The sequence below is a fragment of the Balaenoptera physalus genome, assembly GCF_965194825.1.
Source record: "Balaenoptera physalus genome assembly, chromosome: 2".
Classification (NCBI taxonomy): Eukaryota; Metazoa; Chordata; class Mammalia; order Artiodactyla; family Balaenopteridae; genus Balaenoptera; species Balaenoptera physalus.
Window position 1 is genome coordinate 77,404,600 of NC_138883.1, and position 24,679 is coordinate 77,429,278.

The window sequence follows — 24,679 nt, forward strand, 5'->3', positions numbered from 1 at the left end:
TTACACGGGGGTTTTCTTAATGGAGTGCTTTTCTGCTCTGTTCTCCATTCCTGCATAACTAACTCCTGTGGGGTGCGCTTTTCCCGGGAATGAGATCCCTCTCTCCTCTGGAGGTGGTTCCTATGCCATCCCAACCTTAACCCCACAGAGGGAACAGCATTCTTCTGGCAAGTAGCTAGTACCAGCTCCACTGCAAATACCTTCTTATTGTTAAAGTCGAGAAATAACTGTTACTTTCATGTATGTTGGTAGAAACCATTTAAAATATTTTGCTCCCCTCCAGAATGATCAGTCCTTCCTGAGAGGTTCCTTGGGAGTCTAGTTTGCAGCCAAGGAACCTCTGGCCCTTGGTGCAAACATTCTTACTTCTGTTTTCCTTCATTTGTAAATCGTTCTTGTTAGCTCTGGAACACAACAGTCCCCTATGCTATAGAGGCCACCCAAGTTGGTGATGAGGAAGGGGGGGGCCTCCCTCTGTTCGTGGACCTCTCAGAAGAATAACCCTGAGCAATTGGCACCTCTCTTACAACAGGGTGGCAATCTTTAAACAAAACAAAAAACTATTTTTGGATCTTTAAAGCAGTCTTGGCCTTTTTTTTTTTTTTTTAAGATTCTTTTGGGATGTGGACCGTTTTTAAAGCTTTATTGAATTTGTTACAATATCGCTTCTGTTTTGCTTTTTTGGCCGCGAGGCATGTGGGATCTTAGTTCCCCCGACCAGGGATCGAACACACACCCCCTGTACTGGAAGGCGAAGTCATAACCACTGGACTGCCAGGGAAGTCCCCAGCAGTCTTGGTCTTAAACATCCAAATGCCACTTAAAAACAAAGCAAACTGCTAATAGATTTTATCTATGGGGGATGGAAGTAATTATTTTGACTTCCTTCTTTGTCCATTTTTCTGCTACTTGATTTTTCTTTTCATGTATGGTATTTAGAATCCAAAATAAACAAAACAAATAAAAACAAGCCAGTCTTCCTCTGTCCACACTGGTATCACCTTTCTCTTAAATCTTTTAGAAAAAATGGTCTGTGAGATACAACTCAGGGTTGGCCACATTTTGGCATAAGTGGAAAATTCCACAAGTGATCCTGAAGGGCCAGTGACTGACTAAAGGCTCCGGTCAAGACCCTTTCACAGATGTAATCTGACTTTGATCTGAATATTCTTGTCTCCTGACCAGGTATGTAAGCTCCTTCAAGGTAGAAGACATAATTCCACTTGGTAATATTCCTTTAAGTGTGGGGTAGGCCAAGAACCTTCAGCAGGGAAATGCATAAATAAGTGACAGATCTATATGTGAATGGTCAAGAAAAACAACATAAGCTGCTCAACCTCTTAGAAACCAGCAGAATGCACAATGCGATGCTATTACACGCCTACCAGATGAGCAAAGTTATCTGAGGATAACAAGTGCTGACAAGGAGGCAGAGAAGCAGGAATTCTCACAGGGTGCTGGTTTAATGTAAATGGGGACAAACATTTGCATATCCTATTCAGCAAATTCGTCTCCTGCTACCTACTCCAGAGAAACTCTTTTACTTGTGCACCAGGTATAAAAATAGTCCTTACAGCACTGTTTGTTTCCAACAGACACTAGTGGGAAACAGTTGAAATAGCCACTGTCAGGAAAATGGATAAATGCACGATAATATACTCCTAATGGAAAATGCTACAGTTTTGAAAATGACCAACTCGGGCCACAGATATCAACGTATTCAACAGATGAGTTCTTGAAGAGGGTGCTGAACAAAAGATTCAAATGACAGTACAATGCATATGGTATAACTCCATGTATATAAAGCTCAAAACTAGTTAAGATGAAACCACGTATCTAGGGACACATACCTAAGTGGTAACACTATAAACTAAGGCAAAAGAATGGAGAGCACTAAAGTCAGGAGGGTGGTTAGCTGGGGCCTGGGGAGGATAGGGGCCAGAGAGGATAACGTCTGGAACCTCAAAGTCTTCAGCGATGTTCCAGTTTTAAAGCTTTGTAGTTCATTTTATTACTGTACTTTAAAATATACTTACACATTTTTATATTTTCTTCTATATGTGTATTTAACAATACAAAAATAAAATTAAAAAGAAAGCTCTCCATGACATATAGTTAACTCAAAAAAAAAGCAGGTTAAAAGCACTACATGTACAATGATGCCATTATCGTGAAGAAATAAAGTTCATTGATCTAAATGTTTTAAAACAGTTGTTTTACTTATACATGCGTTTCCCTATTCATGGGCATTTCAGCCACTTCAAATAAATGTCAGCAACTGTCCTTGTTAAAACAGTTTGGTGTTCTTGTCTCAGTATCTCCTTAGGATAAATTTCTAGAAACTGAACTGCGTTTTTACTGGGACTTTTAGGCTATAACGTGCCACAGACACAAGCGTTACTGATAATTACAGAAAGCTTACCAAGGAATGAGATTATTTAATATTCAAATTTTCTATACTATAATAACAAAGGGTCAGAAATAAGTCTTAGTAGTTTCCCTTAGTTTTCCTTAAGTGAGGAGATTGGCAGTGATCTGCAGGCCGAAGCAAGCTTTTGATTTGCCTGCTCACACCTTCTTTCCCCTAAGAGAGGAGTCTTCCCTTTCTAGGGACTATTAAAAAAAGCTCAGCGGTGCCTGTGTAGAGCTGCCTCTCTCGATTTGCCTAACCATCTTTGAATAAATGGCATTTTCTTCCTCCAGGGGTCAGGGTTGTTGTTTCTAGATGTGCATATTTTATTGGCACAGCCAAGAGTTTCAACAGTCATCTTTGTTTACATATTCAGCCCTATTTCTTGACTTTTCTTTCATCACATTAATTTAGCTTGCAACTCTCACTTCCCTATTGTGAATACACTGGCGTTACAGCATCACCTTTGCTAATGGTGGTCATTTTTTTTTTTCTAAATTTTTATTGTGGTAAAATATACATAACTTAAAATTTACAATCTTAATCACTTGGCTATAATCCCTGTGTTGTACAGTATATCCTTGTAGCTTATTTTATACCTAATCGTTTATACCTCTTACTCCCCGTCCCTATATCGCCCCTTCTCCCTTCCCTCTCCCCGCTGGTAACCACTGGTTTGTTCTCTATATCAGTGAGTCTGCTTCTTTTTTGTTATATTCTCTATGCTGTATTTTTTAGATTCCACATATAAGTGATACCATATGGTGTCTGTCTGACTTATTGCTGATGGCCATTTTTCTTTAACAGGGGAAGGGAATAACGAACAGCCACGTGCCAGGCCCTGCACCAAGCACGTGACAGTCCATTCATGAGTCCTCCCAGGACTGTAGGCGGCGGTATTCTCATCCCTCCATTAATGAAGAGGAAACTGAGGTTTATCAAACCTGATTCTCTTGCCCTAGGGTCACGGGTGTCTAAGTTATAAAGCTGACTCACTCAGTATTCTACCTCTCTGCCTCTAGAATCAATGCTTGTCTCCACCACGTTAGCAACTGTACACGTGCCTACCAAGAAGGCAGGCTTCACCCCACGGGTCCTAACATCCCCACTCAGATTGGCCTATTTTAACTGCCCATGGAACTGCCTATCAAATTACATTGGGAGGAGTTCTAGTACCAACAAGGCTACTTGTTTAGGGAGAAGACTTCAGAGATGGTGCTGTCACAGGGCTGCTGTGCCATCTGGGGACTCTGGAGAAGCTGATCAGTTTGATCACTGAAACCCCGGGCCAGGGAAACACTGTATGACTTGAACATGGAAAACTAGATTAAGTAGTATTGTGCTGGACCATCTGGTCTTAATTAAATATGCTCAGAACTTTCTGATAATATCCTCTGTCCCCCATGAAATGCATAGGGATACATATAACTGTTGGAGGCGCACAACAGGTTACTTTGTGAAAAGGCAGGGGAGAAAACAAGTCCCAGAAACCAAAGGAAGGCTTATATTAATCAGTCTCCAGGGCTGCTGAAGAAGGTATTATCCTATTTACAATAGAAACTCCGTTTTCTTTTTGGGGTGGGGGGAAACTTACGGTGTGTTGATTACCAAGCGATCCCATTGCCCCTTGATGTCATCTTCAGAAGGCTGTTCGGTGATATACAGGCCATCAAACTCCAGCTTCCTGGCAATTTCTTTTTCTCTTTTGAATACCACCAAAGGAACCTAGGAATGGGAAGAAACTGGTTACTCAGAGAAGGCTTTCTAACAAAAGCATCCTCTCCCATGCGTAGCTCACAAATTGGCCTTCCAACTTCAGGGCAGCAAACTCTTTGTAGTGGGATTCTTAGGGTGCCTAGTTGTGGGTCCAAAGCCAAAGAAATCACTTCTCAGTCCTCTGGCTCAGACACCTCCCTCTCCAAAGCTGATATGATTTGGGTCATCCTTTAAACAGCTGATAGTATTACAAACTGGACTTCTTGACCCATCCTGGTGAGAAGACCACATTTAGATGAATCACAGGGCCGAATGACTTAGGTCTCCTAAAACACTTAGGCTGGAGGTAAACCAAGACTTAGAAAGCATAATAAACTATTCTAGAATATATTGGACAGCTGCAGAAATAACAATGAAAAGTTCCAACCCCCTTCAATGGCTAGGGTCATATTCATCTCATGTCTTTGAATTCTGATTAATGAAATCTGGCTTAATGGTTACAACGAGAGGATTCACTGGGCTCTGTGCATAGTCTTTTGCTATTGAAGTTTTCTTCCTGACATTCCTTCCGAGAAGAGCTCCTGCCAGGCACACTTATTTGTTCCCTACCATCGCTTCCCATGCTCTTATAGTTATGACTGCTTCTAGCCTACACATGGTGGCATGGTTATAAAGACCTATCACAAAAGCAGTACATACACAGAAAATGCTGGGAAAATAATCCACTTGCTCCAACCATCGCCAGACACACACACTTCAGATAAGGGACAGAATGAGCAAGCTCAGAGGGTACGACTGGAATCCCAGGAAATGAGAAGGCACAAGAGCCAGAGCTCCACTAGCCAGAAAAGCTTAACTCAGACAGAGCTAGGGCTTCTCATCCACCCGGGAAGCTACTGGGTACTTGGCAACATCCCTGAGACCTTGGTCTCCAAACTGTTTCTTCTAATAACTTTTCTCAAATCTCATGATATCCATCCAACCCACGCTGCTCCTTTATTTCCAAGGCAAAATTTAGATAATTGTTCGTAAAGAGTTACTGCTTACCCTTTTTCTTCCTCCCTTAATTATTTATTTTTTATTTTTAAAATTTATTTTACTGAAGTATAGTTGATTTACAATGTTGTGTTAGTTTCTGGTATATAGCAAAGTGACTCAGTTATACATATATATACCTTCTTTTTCATATTCTTTTCCATTATGGTTTATCACAGGATATTGAATGTAGTTCCTGCTTACCCTTTTTTTTAAACAAGGCAACAACACTGAGGAAATAAAAGAATCATGACAGGAAGGTGGCAAAGGCTACTAATGGACATTGCACACTGCAGAATCAGTGCCTGGTGTTGGTTCATGGATCATGTGGGAGGGGAAGCAGGGAAAGCCACCCTGACTAGTGTCTGCTGTGTGTCGAGGTGACTCTGAATTACAATAATAATATCAAGTTTTAGATCAGTACTGATCACTGCGATTTGAAGCATTCTCCGTCAATCTTTTATGAATTTGTATTCCCTTGTAAGTACAACTTCCACATTTTTATTCCCTAGATAGTATTTCTTTTTGTTTTCTCTAGGTTATCTGTACCCTAGCTGACAAGCTGAGCTCTAGATGGTGAACTAAGGAATAGTAGCGAACATGCTCTAGTGTTTACTACGTCTGGCTCTGAGTATTTTACACATGTTAATTCACTTAATCCTCCCTTTAGCAACTTTAGCGGTTGGTGTTATTATTATCATAGTCATTTTTTTCGCAGATGAGGAAACAGAGGAATGGCGAGGTTAAGTGGCAGAGCTGTGGGTCCAACCCCGGAGGCCAGGCTCCAGAATCCATTCTTTCATCGTTACAGTGGAGGCCTCAGAGCAGTTTAGGACACATGGTCTCCCCAGCAGAGCAGCTGGACTTGCTAAGTGCTACTGCAGTCCACTGGGGGAAGTGAGAGCCACAAGGATAGGAAAAGATTTCCTGGACTCTTCTCAGGGAAAAGGTGGCTTGGTGTAGAGCCAAGGAAACTTCCTACTTAAGAGAAGTAAGAAAAAATGTAATGAGAAAAAACAGTTGTGGTGCAGTAGAAACAGAACTGGACTTGGAACACCCAAAACAGAATGACTGAAGATTGACATAGCTAGCTATAGCAGTGTCTGAAGATGGCCCCAGAGAACCATGTCTCCTGTTATTCATGCCCTTGTGTAGCACCCCCTTCACCCTCTGTGCAACAGTGAATCTTGGCTGGCCCTGTGACTTGCTTGAATCAACAGAATGTGGTAGAAATGGCACCTTGCCAGTCCTGGGCCTAAGCCTTAAGAAGGGCTAGCAGCTTCCATCTGTGCTCTTTTTGGACACCCAAGCCATCATATGCACGAAGTCCGGCTACCCAGCTGGACAGAGCATGTGAAGAGACCACATGGAAAGGGAGATGCCCTGAGTCTACAAGGAGGGGGAGAGAGGCCCAGCTACCCCAACTGAGCCCAGCCTTCCAGCTGTTCCCTTGCCAACGTGCATGGGCCATCTTGGACAGTGTAGCCCATCTGAGCTCCCAGCTGGTTGCTGAGGTGGCCACTTCCACAGGGAGCAGAGGAACCGCTGTAATGCACCCAGGCAGACACAGAATCAGAGATGAAATGGTTATCATTTTAAGCCATTGAATTCTGGGGGGGGATTTGTTAATGCAGTAATAGGACAACGGAAACAGTAACTCATCTCAAACAGCTAAAACCTAATAATTTCTGAAAGGTGAAAAGCATTTTTATAAAAATTTCAACATAAATTCAAAGGTGAGAAGAGCCCCTCATTACCAGCTCCATGCGTGACTTAGCCCGATGATTTTGATTCTATGCAATGTAACAAGGGGTGGCTGAAGTGAGACTCCTGGACCAAGGCTTCTCAAACCAGAGTGTGAATACAGATCACCTGAGGGTCATGTTCACTGCAGATTCTGATGTAAAAGGCTTGGGTAGGGGGCAAGAGTCTGCAGTTTTAACCCGCTCCTGGGTGGTGCCCAGGCTGTGGCCTCACCAACCTTAGGCTATTAGTAAAGTCTTAGAGAACAAAGGGCTGTCTGGGTTCAAAAATGGTGCTTCTTCCCCAAGGAGTCAGATTAGATTCAGAGTGGCTGGCAACTTACCTTCAGGCAGTAATAGCCCACCACGCAGACTAAAGAAATGATGGTGTGGATAATGGCCAGGGCTCGCAATGTTGGCGCCATGTAACCAGTGCTCTCCTGCAGGACAAAGAACACCACTGCTTCTTCCTCTTCCTCATCATTAAAGGAATTCCACAGGTTTGCAATGTCTTCTGTCTCTTCTTCTAAAGGTTCTTCGGTGACCTGGCCCAAAACACACACTCTCTTAGAAACACCGGAAAGACCTCCGCCACTGGGCTCTCCCCACGTATTTTATACCGCTGGCATTTGCTGTGCAAATAGTAGTGATTCCATATTTCTCGATGAGGGCATGAGGTTTTTAGGTACCTTGTTCCTGGGACTCTCCAGCATCTCTCATAATTGCAAACAAAAGTTTTAAGAGACAAAACCTCTCTCTTGAAAACAAGCCAAAAATTTAAAAGTTAGGAGAGTTTTACTACATGTTCTACAATCCTTCAGCTGCAGGAGATAATCTTTAAAATGCTACGGCCTGGGGCTTCCCCAGTGGTGCAGTGGTTAAGAACCCACCTGCCAATGCAGGGGACACGGGTTTGAGCCCTAGTCCGGGAAGATCCAACACGCCGCGGAGCAACTAAGCCCGTGCGCCACAACTACTGAGCCTGCGCTCTAGAGCCCGTGAGCCACAACTATTGAGCCCGCGTGCCACAACTACTGAAGCCCGTGCACTTAGAGCCCGTGCTCCGCAGCAAGAGAAGCCACAGCGATGAGAAGCCCGCGCACCACAATGAAGAGTAGCCCCCGCTCGCCGCAACTAGGGAAAGCCCGCACGCAGCAAGGAAGACCCAACGCAGACAAAAATAAATAAATAAAACAAATAAATTTTTAAAAAAATATGCTACAGCCTGGGAGGAGGCTAGGACAAACTCGCATATGCACAAGCGCAGACATTTCCCTTCTTTCTTAGGTGCCATTAACACCCGTGGCTTCACTGCCATCCTTACACAGTGACTCCCAAAGCTGCGCCTTTGAGGCTGTTACCGTGCGTGTCCAGCTGCCTGCTGGCTGTCTCCACACGCACGGCTGAGTCACCTCAACCTCTCCATGTGCTTAAAGCGAGGCTTCGCCACGCCCCTCTACGGACTTCCATGTTTCTGCTATGGGCAACAGCAAGCCATTAGTTTATCAAGTGCAATATTGATGTGGATGAGAGCATGTTTTTTTTTTTTTTTTTTTTTTGGCTGCATTGGGTCTTCGTTGCTGTGCGCGGGCTTTCTCCAGTTGCAGTGAGCGGGGGCTACTCTTCATCGCGGTGCGCGGGCCTCTCACTGTCGCGGCCTCTCCTGTTGTGGAGCACAGGCTCCAGACGCGCAGGCTCAGTAGTTGTGGCTCACAGGCCTAGTTGCTCCGCGGCATGTGGGATCTTCCCAGACCAGGGCTCGAACCCGTGTCCCCTGCATCGGCAGGCAGACTCCCAACCACTGCGCCACCAGGGAAGCCCAGAGCATGTTTTATAAAAATTAGATTTGTGGTTTTCAATAGGAAGGGACAGAGGCAAGAGATAGAATAGCCAGTTAAAGACTATGTCAAAAAAAAGAATCCAGGACCTACAGCATTCATTAATTCATTCTACTAACATTCATTATGCATCTACAGTGTACAAGACCCACTTACCAACATTCAAAATCTTCATTTGTCTTGATGAGTCCCTGTCTTCCACATCCAGAAACCAACTCCTATTAATTCTTCCTTCATAATAGTTCTAACATATGGGCCAACTATCATGGTTCTTTGTTACCTTATTCCCCAGGGAAAGAACTGTATTTATTATTTAGTTTGAAATACCTTACAGCTCCTAATATAGGGTCTAGCCCATTGTAGACACCCAACAGATGTCTGAAGAATTAAGTAATAACTCAAACAAGTCTGAATGATTGAAATGGTGCCCTAACTGGCTTCCCTTACCACCAGTCTCTCCATTCTCCCCATTGCTAAAGACAATGTCCTTTTTTTAGAAGCCAGTGTCTTAGAAATTTCCTTAGATATTAGAGTTTTTGCTTGAATTAAGAGCATAACCTCTATTACTTTTTAAAAAGTATATAATCTATTCACCAAATACCCCCTGAATGAAGCATCACCTTGTAAAAGAGCAGGATGAAGTTGATAGCGAAGGCTACAAACAGAGCAAGGAACCTCAGGTTGTAGAAATTCCTGGCCAGGTAGTGCTGAAAAGAAAAGGACAGGCAGAAGTAGAAGAGCTTTGGCAGGGAGAAGGACCTTCCCTCTTTCACACCGATGATCTTCTCTGATTAGAAGTTTACACAGGACTAGTCCTACTCTTTGGTAACCACTCATCTAGGACTAGCCTGGCCTTCTTTTGACTTACTGGGGGGAACCAAAAATGATGATTTTTAAAAAAATTGCTTAGAATGATGCTCAAGGGAACACTGCTCTGGTTTAAACCTCAGGGAAACAAATGCCTAAACACGCCGCCAGCACAGGACTCATGCTGTTGTGAAGGTACATGTGCGCGTGTCCACGCGCATGTGTGTGTACCCTCCACACAGCAAGTAAGCAGTCAGTTTGGAAATTATGAGTGATCTAGGCCCACCAAAGACCCCTGAAGATCCCACCCTGGCTGCAGCCAGACTGAGGCTGAGAGTCTCTGTCTCTTTGTAAGTCACAGACCCAGCGCTACTGCCTCTCCCCTTTTAGGGGGAACCATTCCCATACCCACTGCCATCTTCCCTGGAAAAATCGACACTTGAGGACCGGAATGGTAGCTGCTTGGGGAAGCTCTCACCCTCTCCGTGGAGGGGGCTCCCCCCAATGGTGCTGGGAGGTGTAGTCCTGGCCTTCAGCAACTGTGCCGCAGTGGGCAATTTGCCAGAGAAAGGATATTACAAGCTGGGCTGAGGGCTGAGGGTGTGTGGAGTAACAGAGCTTTTGCGGACTCCTGTGGGAGCCGAACACAACACAGGAATGTTCTTTCTGCATCTGAATGATCGCACTACTTCTGAAGTTTTGGACCAGGATGGGCCAAGTCACCACCTAGCACACATAAAGGAGCAGCTCTCCTAGAGAGAGGGCGGGGCAGAGGAGCTGGAGCACTTGCCTTTTCCCTTTTCCTTTCCCTCCAACACAGAAGGAACAGACAGATAATCGAGAAGAGGGAAGGAAGAGGAATGAGAAAGACGAGGAAGAACGACTAACCAAATGTGAAACAAAGTCAGTGGCCACTTCTCTGAGGTCTGCCTGGGCCAGCGCCTGCACCTGAGCGGGGCCAGGGCCGGAGCACTCACCAGCAACTTGGTCTGATAGATTTCCAGCCCTTTAAAGAAACTGGCCATGAAGGCTTCAGGCTTCTCAATTTTCTGGCCACACCATCGCTTCTTCCTTTTGGTCACGTCTGTCCACCCGGCCTCGGCCTGCTCTTCTTCTTTGGCTGTGTTCTCTTTCTCCCCATCTTCCATGCTGCAGGAACGAGAAGCCCACTCATCATGGAGGGGAGAGGGAGGCCTGGCCCTGGCAGGGAAGCTAAAGAGAAATCTTGGCTGAGAGGGGTGGGGGATGTATTATTCCTTGAGGGTGGGAACCTCAGGTCTTTATTACCCATAGTGCTTGGATGTCAACTTTGTATTGAGGAGTGGTGCCTGCTTTGATGAGTCACAGTCACAGGCGTACATCAGTTATATACAAGTTCTTCTGAACTTTGCCTTACCAACCTTTTTCCCCTTCAGAAATGCTGTCCTTTATTTTCTAGGCTTTCATGGGCATTACCAATAGTACCTATTCTTCTAAGTTTGTCGTAGGAATTAAATGAGATATTGTATAAAAGAGCTTAGCAAAAGGCCTGGTATGTAATAGTTATTCAGTAATTACTAGATATCACCATCATCAACATTATATGAAGTTGCTAAGTGTGAGTGTTTGATAATTTGCTCGTTCAGATGGTGAAACTCTGATCTACTATTTGGAGTCTAAAGTGAACAAAATTATTAGATTGTGTTTATTGTATAGCTGGGGTAAAAAGAAATGTATCCACACATGAAAAGATGCTCACCATCACTAATCATCAGGGAAATGCAAATCAAAACCACAAAACCTCACGCCTGCCAGAATGGCTATCATCAAAAAGACAACAAATAACAAGTCCTGGTCAGGATGTGGAGAAAAGGAAACCCTTGTGCACTGTTGGTGGGAATGTAAATTGGTGCAGCCACTATGGAAAACAGTATGGAGATTCCTCAAAAAACTAAAAATAGATCTACTATATGATCCAGCAATTTCACTCCTGGGTATATATCCAAAGAAAACGAAAACAGTAATTCCAAAAGATACATGCACCCCAGTGTTCACAGCAGCATTATTTACAATAGCCAAGATATGGAAGCAACTGAAGTGTCCATCAGTAGCTGCATGGATAAAGGATACACACACACAGACACACACACACACACACACACACACACACACACACACACACATATATACAATGGAATATTACTCAGCCATAAAAACGAAAAAAGAGAAAGGTATCCAGGGCTCGCACAATATCTGTTTCTTATATTAATAGAAATCAAGCTTTCTATTTACCATAACAACAAAATAGTAGTTAACAGCAAGAACTATCAAGCACAGCAATTAGAGCAGTCCATGCTACCAAGAACTTACTCTGCCTTCTCAGACTCCACTTTTCCTTCTGCTTCATGAGCTGCTTTCGTCTCTGCTGCCTAGACAAAAATAACAATCCGTCAAACTTGCCTCAGATAAGCGAGTTCATGGTGGTGAGCCATATCCCTGGCCATTTCACTCTCCATGGTCACAAGTCCCAGCGGCTTTCTCTCTTTGTGCTTCTGCTTTTCTCAGGATCACAGAACATAGGTGTCCTGCTACATATTAAGCTGCTCTAGAGTGATAAGACAAAGATTTCAAGCTTGAAAACATAACCGCCCTGTTATTATTCAACCCAAAGAAAAAACTTTTGCTAGGACATTGTCAGGGCCCCGTGGCAGTGGTCCTACTGCTTCACGGGGTCAGGGAGAGATGGAACACAGGTCCAATCCAGAACCTGCTTCCATCAGACAGTATCTTCAGTTCTCTTCCATCACCCCAATCCCTCTGATGGATGACCATTGCACTTAGAATAAAATTCAAGCTCCCTACACCAAAGCCTATAAGGCCTACATGATCATGGCCTTTCTCTCCATTTTCACCTTGCATCACTTGACTCATTTCCAGCACAAACATTCAGACCTTCATTCTGTTCCTGGGACATTCCAAATCCTTCCCTGCACCAGGACCTTGGCACATACTGTATCATTTGCCTGGAATATGACTGCCCTGGCTTTTGATGTGCCTGCCATTCTTCAGGACTTGGTTCAGATGATACCTCTGCAGATGCTCCTTGAGTATCCTACTTATAGTAGGGCCCACATTCATTCTGTAACACACGACCTTGTTCATTTATTTTAGCATATGTCAAAAATGATAATTATTTGTTGTCTTCTTCCACTAGAAAGTAAGCTCCTTTAAAACAAAAGTGTTGTCTCTTTTGTTAATCAATGTATTCTCATATCCTAGGAACACAGCCTGGCATGTAGCAGGCCTTGAATGAGTCCCTTTTATGTATCAAACTCTGTTCTAGGCCCTGGGTTACATCAGGGAGCAAAACAATAAATAAATTAATACTGTCAGAATGCTTATGATTCTGATACTTCTCTCCCTGACTCCCTAACCCAGGTGAGACATCTCTCCTATACATTTCCATAGCACCTGACAGACTTCCTTCCTAATGTTCTTCATGCTTGTACTGACCTGTCCAATGTCTATCTTTTCACCTAAATTATAGGAACGATGCATTTCTCATTCACCACTGTATTCCCAGAGCCTAAAACAGTGACAAGTGCATATTAACTATTCAATAAGCATTCATGTAAAAAATGAATAAAGGGGCTTCCCTGGTGGCGCAGTGGTTAAGAATCTGCCTGCCAATACAGGGGACACGGGTTCGAGCCTTGGTCCGGGAAGATCCCACATGCCGCGGACCAACTAAACCTGTGTGCCACAACTACTGAGCCTGCGCTCCAGAGCCCGCGAGCCACAACTACTGAAGCCTGCGCTCTAGAGCCCGTGCTCCGCAACAAGAGAAGCCACCGCGATGAGAAGCCCACGCACCACAACAAAGAGTAGCCCCCGCTCACCACAACTAGAGGAAGCCCGTGCACAGCAACAAAGACCCAACTCGGCCATAAATAAATAAATAAATAAATAAATTTATTTATTTATTTTTAAAAAATGAATAAAGGTTGACTTTGGGCTCTGATCTCTTTACATTTCTCTCCATACTCTCTTTATCGCTAGAATGATGCTGTGAGTTGGATGCTGCAACACCCAGAACTTTCCATGGCCAAAGGGCTCTGAATTACTGCTATCTTAATCCAGTCGACTGACTCCAAGTCCAAACTGGATAGTGGCTGCATCACAAGGATGAAAACGTCCCAAGCATGATAAAACTCACTGGGCACTGTGCTAAATCATATGATAACATCTGGACCTTTTAGGATACTGCAGAAGTTTATCTCACCAGAAAGGTCTCCTCGTATGCTGTACCTGGTTTTCTATGCTTTCAGTTACTGAATGAACCTGTGCGCCTTGAGAACTAACCTAATAAAGGTGTGGAAGCAAGTTGAGGGTCATGGACCATCCTGTTTGAACTCTACAATGTAAACTGGAAGACCATTCAGCAATTAGATATTGAGACAACCATCTAAGTCTCAGCTCCCCAGACATGGCAGAGCTGGAATTATCAGATCAGGGTAACCACAGATGAGCTGGTGTCTAACACAACATTGCCTCCTAGGAACTGGTGTCAGTACTGATGGCAAGGTAGAGTGGCAAGTCTTTTTCTGGGGATAAAGAAAGATGATAGAAACAAATCATGCTTACCTGTGCTTTCCTTTTCTCCCGTACAGTACTCTCTAACGTGGGGGGCTCATCCTTGCCAATAATCTCAGAGAGGTCACCCAAACCCACTTCAGGCCCATGCTTTAAGCCACCTTCTTTCTTTGACTGGAGTCCAAAGAGATCTGACATAATCTCCGCATCTCCCCTCTCCCCCTTTACGAAGTGCACGAGTTCCGTGGCGATACCTGGCTCGGGCACTTCTGCCCTCTCAGCCTCCATCGCATCATCGTGGATACCAAATTGGGTTGGGTCAGGCATGTCACCCAGGATCTTTGTGACTCTGATGTTCTTTGCGCCTTCTATGAGGCCCCCTCCAAACACTGTGCTCCAGAGAATCTGAAAGATTCCTCCCAATACGGCGAAGAGCAAGTGGAAGAGCCCCACGAACAACGTCCAGAAGAAAGAGAAGAACACCTTCACCAGCTCCTTCAGAGTCATCTTCTTTACCTTCCTACACTGCTTCTTGAGGTTCTTCAGGGTGGCCCTCTTCAGAAAGTTGGCCACGTTTCTCTTCACTGAGGCACAGGCCATGGCAAACGCAGAGGCGCACTCAAAAGACTTGTCGTCCTCCTCTTCACCCTCAACTTCTAACATATAGGAAGAGTCTTCATTTTCTTCCTCCTCCTCTTCTGGCCTGTCAGCTGAGTCCGATTCTGAGATCTGTGACGCTAACTGCATCTCAAAGATGGTGTCTTCGCAGAAGTTCACGAACAGCTCCATCTTCTCTTGCTCTCCGCCTTCGTTGACGACATCAAAGATGAACTGCCGCTTAGACTCCTTCACCTGGGGCTTCTCCCACTGAGTTCGACTGGACTCACTGATCTCAAAATAAACACGCTCAATTTTCTTGGCCTCTCCCATGATCTCAATGCGTCCTAGGTACGGTTCAAAGTAAGTGAGGACACTTTCCGCTGGGTCCAACAGACACTTAAGGCGAGAATCATTTGGCATATGTTCAGAGAGGTTTGTCAATAACACCGCCACGTTAAACCCTATGTCCTTGGCCGGCTCGTGGAACCGGTCTACAAAGTCAACGTAATTAAACATGTCATTCTCATCCGCTTCTGCGCATGAAAGGAGAAAGTCAATCTCCGACTGCGTGTACTGTTTTTGCCCTTCCATGGCCTTCTGGAATTCCTTTTTGGAGATGATCCCTTTCCCATCGGGGTCATATTCTTTGAAGGTGTCTGAGCTGGTTAAGTCTTTAAGTTTCAAGAACATGTCAAAGAATTTCAAGATCATTTCTACATTGGTAGAGGACTCTACCAGTGTGTCAACCATCTGCTTGCCAATAGTTCCATTTACCACATTCCCTGTGAGGCAGGTTCAAAAAGACATACAGATACATAAATAAACCCATGTCATCATGTAACTGGTCAGGCAGATATTTTTTAGAAGACTTATATGCCAAATCGGTCAGCTCTTTTCTGACCGTGATGATTTGGAAATGGGTAGGAGGGAGCAGCAAGCCATAAAGACTACACCACCAGGAGCCAAGGGGGAAAGAAACACAGGGAAGGAGGAGATGGCCACGCCAGTGCCTTTTGTCTGGCCTGGGGCCTGGAGAGTGGTTTCATTATCAGATTATCAGGGACACATAGGGATAAGTGGTGCCCCTCTAATCCCCTTAGACCTAGGAGGGTGCCCAACTAGATGGCTGGCATACACACTGGCAGCCAGATGTATCGAAAAGCAATGGGGAGAGGGAGAGGATAGGGAAGAGCAAAGCTTGGAGGTTTTCCCCAGTTCATTCTGGCTTTCCTACTGAGATAAAATGAGTTGGTTTCAGGCTTTGTCCATCAGACCATGTGCCCCTCACTCATTTTTTCTGTTTCTGAAAATTTGGCTTTCTAACCAATGTCATATGGCACCAATGACCTGCCAGAAGGATAATCTGAGTGATTAGTATGGTTAGTGCTTGGACCAATTACAGTCGTGTGATTGCCTAGTTATACCAAACAGCCCAACCTTCCAGGAGGGACAGAAGCATCACCACCATGTCCTGAAGGAGATCCAAGAGTTCCTTCAGCAGCTCGATCTGACTGGAATCCTAGAACAGAAACAGGAGATACCCCTGAGCTATCTGATCCCTCAGCAAAGTACAGGGCAGTGAGCAAGGAGAGCCTGCTCTGGGAAGGTCAGGTGAAGGCTGCATCCATCTCCAGAATGAGCTCCCTTCTCATGGTGAATGCGGATGTCTTAGCATCCTCTCTTTGTAGCATCGGGAGGCTCGCTGAAGCAGGGTTCATACAAAAGACTTCCTTTACAGTTTTCCTTTTATTAACGCAACGTGGCAGATATACCGACTGTTGTCCAAAACTACTGAACAACCCAATCCACCAAAGAGCCGTTAGGTGTCTCTAGTAGCTTAGGTTGCCATTTTTCATACTGAAGAATTACCAGTGAGCTTTTGGGGAATACTACTGCAATCCAATTAAAGTATCAAGGTTCTAATCACCAATTGGGTTCTCCTTTCTTTCTTAATTTAGGTTCTCCTGATTCTAATTGGTGGTGATCTGGGTGCCAGTGGCCCATAAATTGTCATTAATATATCGTCGAGGCTATTCCTCCGGATGGTTTTGATACCAGTCTGTTTGGTTTTAATTTCAGCACTGCAGACAAGGCACTGCCAGGTGAGCTCTGGGCTTGATACCTATGTCACAGAAGGAAAACAATCCTTGGAAGATCTGAGGTGGGGAATCTGAGGGTGAGGTTAAAAAATGCATTCTGGGCCACACTTCTTTTACAGACTCTCTCTCACAAAGACATAGTTCTTTGGCCCTTCAGACTTCAGAGGGATTTTCTAGCGCCTTTGGAGTGTGTCATAGCTATCCACAAAACATCACGGAAGTGTAGACTGTCAGAGCTAGAAGAGCCCTCAAAGGTCGTCTATTTTAACTCCCAATATTTTATAGATGATGAAAGCAAAAACCAGAAAAGGGAAGTAACTTCCCAGAAGACACCAGTGAGGAGGTGGCAGGGTCAGGATCCTGTCTCTGGAGCCTCTACACCGCACTGCCCCACTGGGCTGACAAATTGGCAGCCCTCCCAAGAACTCTCTCCTCCCATAAGGCCAGAGTCAAAAGGGGAAAAATGAAAGGGGTAAATAGCACATTCCAGAAGAGAGAGGCAGATGTGACAGCCTTGACAATTTTAGATACACATTATTTAAATTAATGCTGCCAATGTTACTCTGATCAGCCTGAAACATATCCTGAAGTTCTCCCTCATGTGTTGCCATGGAGAGAGGCCATCGACTACTACAGACACTACATTTATTTGTTCATAATAAATGCTCTGAGCGATTCCGATTCATCTTGCCAGAGAGATGGGGAGTGAGAAGGAAAGGCAGAGATGGGGAAGAGGGGAAGCAAAGGTGACAGAGAAGGGAGATGTGAATTACAGAAACATGCAGACATTTGACAGAGCAGACAGGGGGGTAGATCATGTGCATAAATTGCAAAACAGTGACAAGGAAGCAAAAGGGATTAGCACCATAAAAAGCAAGTGTTGAGGCTATTATGAAAAGGGTAGGTTGGGGGGACACAAGGGAGAAAGCTGCATTCATGCAAAAGCCTGTCTGGGACACCCCCCACCACCAGCAGGAGGTATTCATTCCTATCTCCCATTTAAGCCCTCATTTTAAAAATGAGACCTGATCTGCATGGCTTTTCCAATCATTTCGTCAAGCAGCCACATCCACAATGGGAAGACCAGGGGGTGGGGACTGACTTAGCGTTTCACACCAATGACACATCAGGAATGGGGAACGGGCCACAGTACCTGAGAGAGTTTCATCTGCATGTTAGCAAATACATGGAGGAAGCCGACCACTGCGTCCCATAGCCTACTGTGCGCGAGGCTCTGCTGGTTCCCAATGCAGGGGCCCTACGGAGAGGAGGACATTCTTATTTCACTGGAGCATCACAAGCTGCTCTGAAACTTGCCCTAGTAAGGGCATTTGACATCAGCTCATATATGTAGAGAGCTCTTTCCAAAAGTCACATATTTTGCAGCTCAATATTTTCCCAGGATATTACTTTTCTCCCCACTCCATCGTGTCCCCCCCAATCCTAAGATCCTATTTCTAGGAAAAATCACTAGGAATGTCACAGTGCGGTGATTTTCAGAGATTTTCTTTTAGCTTCCGTTCTTATGCTGAAGAACATTATTTAAGAGGTAAATGCTCTGGTTGAAACAGGACTGAAGGGTACTCCTGCCGACTCTGGCCCACACCTTGGCCTGATAGGGGTTCTGAGGAACTCCAGGGTTCCAAGGAGCACAATTTGAAAACCAGGCCCTTGTACACGCATTGTTTGCAGGCAAAGCTGCACATTAAATGTGATGACCACATGGCTATCTACTCAAGTGAAAAAATCTGAATTATATTCCTAATGTTCAACTATTTTTAGGATTTTCTTATCATTAACCTAAACGTCAGGTACATCATCTCTATCTTTTCTGAAAGCCAGACCTAGACGGATGACTTGATGACCAGTCTCAATTTTCCATGTTAATAACCTTTCCTATTTTGGAAGATCATTATTGAACCACTGTTTCTTTTCTCTTCTTTTTAAAAATAAGTTATTTGGAATTCTTCTGAATGGAGAGTTGTCTTTCTTATTTATTTAATCATTTATTTACATCACTAGACTCCACACATTCATTATATGCTTTGGGTTATAATTCAATACTACTTTATTTACTTTCTTTTGTAGCTCTAATTTTTCCAGTTTTGGCCATTGGGAGCTCTTTCAGTTGGCTCCTGTATCCCTTTGACATACCCCCATCATTTGTTTTTAGCATTTTCTTGCACTATAGGATTCTCCAAGCTCATCCTGTATGTTTCCAGCCCTAGTTCTAGAATCAGCCATTTCTCTAAGGAGCCCTATTTCCTTTCAATGGAGAATGGTATTAGAAACCAAGATCTGGGCTCTAGTTGTGCTTGTTGCTACTGGGGTATCATTTTTTTAGGTCCTCCTGGCTGACAGAGCAGCAGAAATATGTGTGTTGTCCTAATCCATGTGTATACACATATCCATAAATATTTCCATATGTAACCATTTGTATCTATGTTAAGCTGAACATGAGTTTAGCATACAAATGTCTCTGACTCTCATTCATTCCCACAGGGATCTTCTATCTCCTCTGCTTGCTCATCTGTAACCTCTCACTCCAACAGTGAGAAACCTGGTTCACTTCCATTATATATGTATAATGGTTTCAGAATTATTAACACATATCCACATGGGAAAAACTTCATCAACTAAAGTGATTATGTATAGTTCCTTTTGCCTTTGGTCTTTCAGACTGTACTCATTTCCAAAGTTTCTTAGGCCAGCACCTTATTCCCTACCTTTTCAGTGAGGCTGTCTTGTATATATACATTTTATACATTTAGAGTCTTCTGTCACATTCTGCCTATGTTCCTTATCCTTAACTCCTCCTTATAGCTTTTTCCTATATTTTTCTACACTTTAATCACTCTCCAAATCACGCTTCAATAAACTTTCAAAAGGAACACTGATACTAGTGTTCTAGTATCAAGTTCTAGTAAAGGCTTGGCAGAATTCCCAGGGAAGAGGTGAGCAGGAGAAATTTTGCCTGCATCCCTAAATCAAGTAAGCTTGTTTAAAAATCACTGTTCATGTACATTTGGTGTCTGACCCCTAGAAGCCTCTAGATTCTGTCTTGAAACAAAACTGATTGTTGAAAGAAACTCACGTTCACCCAAAATATGCTTTTCTTTTACATTTGGGTTAAGTGCTCCATAGGAAGTTCTGGAGATTAGGATGGGCTCTGCAGAGAGCAAATCAGATGCTTGTCAGATCAGTTCAATGATCTTCATACGTATTTCACATGCTGTGAAACTTCAGATTAGTCACCTGTTCCTAGGTTTATCTCCCTATGTTCTTACAATCCTTGAATAAAGCATGGATCAATATCTTCCTTAAAAATCCTTCTTTTCAAGTCTTAGTCTTGTGTTTATTTCAGTAAGCAAATATGATCTGAGTGTGCCAGCTGGCTCAACATATACATCTTCAAAAATCTTATATTACACCACAGAGCACCATGATATGGTTATTGATTTCACAGCAAATTCTGCCTGAGGACGTCCTCCACTCCTTTTCACAGTAGCTAGACCACGGTAGGCAATGAATAGAGAATGTTGCGAACAGAGAAAGACTGCTGTGAGATGTTCAACCTGAAATTCACCTGTTGATTTGACTGCCACTGCACTTAGCTTATGTGCTTCTGAAGTTACCTTTTCCATAGAGTGAATTTCTGACAAATTAGTAGGCTCTCATGAATTCTGTTTTTAATCTCAAGGCTCAAGATAATACCACTTGTCCCTTTATTCCTTCATTCTATCAATCATTTCTCCACTCCACTCTCCATGCTTACTGAACACCACTGATGTGCCACACATGCTAGAAATGAAGAATTTTAAAACGAATAAGAAATTTTCTGTTGACAAAGAGATTTCAGTCTAGGAGGGAAAGCAAAATTTTAACTAGATAGATGCAAATAAAGTGTGACACTGCTATTTACAGGTCACAGTGGGGTCCATAAACTACAGCTTCTTGTAGAGTGTAGGTACTACTGGTTTCTATTTATAGGTAAGGACTATTGTCAGTGCTATAGCTGGATGCACAGTCCACATATGCAGCCAAGTATTCTGTAGAGAATTAGAATATGGGAATGTTAAAAATGTTCTCTTTGTTTTCAGGCGTGCACTCTATAGCACATACCTGGATGTATTCCGTAAGAGAATTGAAAATCTGCTTGGTGACCGCCAGGGCTTTGGAAAAATTGTGCTTTCCAGATTCATCAATGACGTCCTTCCCTGAATAATACCAGTAGAAGTCACTGATTGATTCCTAAGAACAAAAAAGGAGAGTTTAGTATTTCTCACATCTCAGTCCGTGAAGCTAAACCCAACGTTCAGGAAGAGTACAAGAGCGTCCTACATTTCTGTGACCACTTTGTTATGACAGGAGCCTGGGACTCTGTGAAGAAGCACAGAGGTATCTGATCCCGAGCACCTTTTAAGTACAGATATTCCCCCCCCCCCCACCCCGCAGGAAAGGACAGATAGAAGAGAGGGCAGCGTTCAGCTGGACCTGGGTGACCATGTTATAGGACAATTTATTCACAATGAAAAATGGACGTTAAAGATAATATTGATCATCCAAATAATCATGATAGCAGCAGCAACATAATAGCTGACACCGTTAAGTGCCGGGCGTTGTTCTGAGCACGTTACATGTATTAAAGCTCTCCGTCTTTACCACCACCCAATGAGACAGGACTACCCATTTTCAATGAGACAGGACTACTCGTTTTATAGATGAGGAAATTGGAACACAAGGAGGTTAAACAGACTGCTCCAGGTCACGAACTGCTGAGTGGCAGAACCAGGCTGAGCAGTCAGCAAAGAGGAAAGAGCATCCTTTTTTATGTTTGTGCAGATTTTCTTGACATTATTTGGATTTTCCTTCAAACAATTCAACCAGGTGACGTCTCAACACTAAGAACTTGTGAACCCATCTTATTCCCGCTTTCTGTACCTCTTTTTCCTAGTGAAAGTCTGTTCCCATGCACAGGTTGCCTGGAGCGCTGTGGCTAAGCTTACACAGGCAAAACTAAAGTGAATCAGCAGTTTATAACAGAAGATTTGGTAGTTAACCACTACCCAGACTTCAGTCTTCAAACTCACATTTAGGTATTTGACTCCCCATAAGTGTGTGGACATAAGATTACAAGACCTTCCTTGCTGGGGCTGGACTGTATCCTGGGCCGTCCCTGAGGCTGTGTGACTGTCTTTAGCTTCCAGAAGTGCATGTGAGGTGTGCTACCATCCAACGCCCACCCACCTGCAGACGCAGGAGGTAGTCCACGGTACTGATGATGACATTCACGGTAGTGGTGTTGCCCATCTGAGTCCGCAGGAAGTTCTGGAAATCTGAGAACACCAGGGTTGGGTCAGAGTCCGTCCCTGCGGAGCTCAGCTTCTCGGCTGAGCTCAGAAGAGACTCACCATGTGAAAAGCCTTACAAGGGCACACTGCTTAGGTCCTGAAGGACAGAGCACTGCCCTGAGCCCTCCCATCCCAGCGGCACCAGAAACTGGACTTAACGAGCCCCGAGGGACTTGACAGCAAGGGGTGGGTGTTTAGCTTCAACATCTGAAGATTCTGGAAGCAGCTTAGCCTGGGTGGCACTAAATAACATCAGCCATGAAGTTAAAGGCCATGTTACATAGGGTTTCTTATTAAGGAATGGATTAACTGTTGTCCTTAAATTAGCAACTGGCTGTATGAAATGTGGCAACCTGAAATGAATCAAAATTTTGTACCTGAATGTTGTTGTCCCTTGACAAATCAAATCTGTTCCACTTACCACTGTTATGTCCTTCACAAAGTAACTGTAGGAATCTAAAGAGATCTCGTGTAAACTCGTCATTCTGGAGTACTTTTTCACCTTGAAAACACAGAATACTGGTGAGCATCTGTTTGGCTTTTCAACATAGAGTACCTTCCACCACACATGACTGCAAAAATGCTAAAGGAGCTGTGTCAGAACAGTGTGGAAAGGGAACTGTGGATGAATGGTGACAGACCCAATTAAAACTGGAACTGAGGCAACACCCAACAAAGCCAGAATTGTTAGCCCCGGGATGCATTTGGAAGGAAAACAACCAGGCAGTAATGATTCACAGTCCGTAACACATGCTTTAGAAGATGGAAGTCACTTCTTTAATTAAACAACAAACTGCTGAGTTAAACTCAACATGCAACCACCAAGCCGAAAATGTGTCTGTGCTGAGCCAATTAAATAAGATCCCTTAGGACTCACACACGCGGTACGAACTCAGGCCGGAAACTCGGACTTACCACGCTCACGAACAATGACTAGACATTAAGAGAAAAACAGAAGAACACAGAGTAAGAAAACCACAGACATCAAGACAGACTCTCTTTAGCTAATACTGGTTCTGTGAACACATCAGCCTGGATACGCTTTATCAAAACTACGGATGGAAACGTCTTGCTGAAATGGAGCAAGTCCTTGGAGATTAAGCAGCAGTGAACAGGGGGTCTAACCAGAAATAGTTAACTAGGATTTTAATTGGAAACAGAGCAGCCTTCACCTTCATCAGTTACTTACGTGTTCCTTCCTCAGTAACCATCCCCAGGCCTTCAGCTTTATTCTGCCTCTCAAATGCATTCAAATCAAGGACACTTGTAACAGACGAGAGAAAAGAAGGTTCAGGGCTACGCACACAGGGAAAATGGGTTTTTAACGTCAATGAACCCATCAACTAAGAATACCCTGTCCTTGCATTATCATAAATGCACCAACGTATTGTGGTGTGGTTGAGAGTCCCATGATTCCCCGGGTTTGTGCTAAGCAGTGTTGTCCAAGGATGCCTGGAGCTCACAGCCCTTGCCATGTGCAAGGACAGGGGTCAGAAACATGTATGGAGATTGTCACTGTTTGTCCACTTTGAGTCCCTTCTTATGGATGAAGATTTAGAAAGGCTTTCCAAATCGAGAAGGAATAACCTGTTTCTAAGATTTCTTAAGGGAAAGTTTACTTTAAACTGCACTAATTCATGTTCACCTTCCACATGTACCTACTTTCTCTCAGAATCACAAGGAATTGTGGCTTTTAGTGCTTAGGATGAATACTGATGGAGAGAGCTACAAAGTTTCAGATTTTGAAGGGCCACACCCTTTTATTCTATCATTCAGGAGCCAAGAGTAGCCAAGATCACGCTTTCTAGAGGCAATGGTGTCCCTAGGTGTTCCTGAACCTGTGACAAGTTGGCTTTCATTTTTGTCCTCACCTTCTACAACCTTCCCAGCCACAGCCACTAACAAAGCCTGCTTAGCCAGGAACCTCTAGGACAACCGCAAAGCTATAATGAGAATAATGCTCATGTGATTTCCAACTGGGGCTCACTCTATTTCTCTAATAGGGTCTAACTCCTTAGCCAATATGAAAGATTTTATAGAACATAAGACCACAAAGTCTCACAAGAATATAGACCTTAGAGAAGCTTATGGCTGAGTCCAGTAAGATTCTGCAAAACCTCTTCTTCCTTTTACCACTGGGCAAAGGAAATGACTGTTGGATTGGAAAGACTTTGGGGAAAAATCCAGCACCCCTTTTCCCCTTTTAGGGAGTCACATATGTTCTGTAAGTTAGATGAATTTTAAAGAGAAAGTGAAAATTCCTACCGCCATTATGTTGGTTTTCCCCAGACCCTGCTATAAAAAAGTTCTGCTTGATAATACAAAATTATCCTTTGATTTTGGGAGGAGAATACGGAAACAGGACATTTGGACATAGCTGCTTTGAAGCGTCACTGCTGATTCAGGAGACAATCTGTGCAGTGGACATTTCTGACCCTTACTCCATCCCGAAATACCCATTTCAAATGTTCTGATTTCTTCAATGCTTAACTATTTTACAAATACATAT

The 24,679-nt window shown here is 43.8% G+C and overlaps 1 protein-coding gene and 1 long non-coding RNA gene across 7 annotated transcripts in view; one reads left to right on the forward strand and one right to left on the reverse strand.

Moving 5' to 3' along the window:
• Positions 1 to 24,679, forward strand: part of LOC309656284 — a 374,358-nt gene that overhangs the window by 313,731 nt on the left and 35,948 nt on the right. The gene's annotated exons all lie outside the window — the stretch shown is intronic.
• The window catches only part of RYR3 (ryanodine receptor 3), a 570,624-nt gene that overhangs the window by 13,816 nt on the left and 532,129 nt on the right, over positions 1 to 24,679 (reverse strand). For all 6 annotated transcript variants that reach the window (XM_082452325.1, XM_082452326.1, XM_082452324.1 and 3 more), the window contains 13 exons: positions 23,360 to 23,433; positions 23,086 to 23,103; positions 22,592 to 22,672; positions 22,067 to 22,155; positions 20,942 to 21,070; positions 17,973 to 18,077; positions 16,158 to 16,239; positions 14,172 to 15,502; positions 11,898 to 11,956; positions 10,526 to 10,697; positions 9,362 to 9,448; positions 7,248 to 7,448; positions 4,005 to 4,135 (listed from right to left, as the gene is read on the reverse strand). In XM_082452325.1, the coding sequence (XP_082308451.1) occupies positions 4,005 to 4,135; positions 7,248 to 7,448; positions 9,362 to 9,448; positions 10,526 to 10,697; positions 11,898 to 11,956; positions 14,172 to 15,502; positions 16,158 to 16,239; positions 17,973 to 18,077; positions 20,942 to 21,070; positions 22,067 to 22,155; positions 22,592 to 22,672; positions 23,086 to 23,103; positions 23,360 to 23,433 (2,559 nt within the window). The remainder of the gene's footprint in view (positions 1 to 4,004; positions 4,136 to 7,247; positions 7,449 to 9,361; positions 9,449 to 10,525; positions 10,698 to 11,897; positions 11,957 to 14,171; positions 15,503 to 16,157; positions 16,240 to 17,972; positions 18,078 to 20,941; positions 21,071 to 22,066; positions 22,156 to 22,591; positions 22,673 to 23,085; positions 23,104 to 23,359; positions 23,434 to 24,679) is intronic.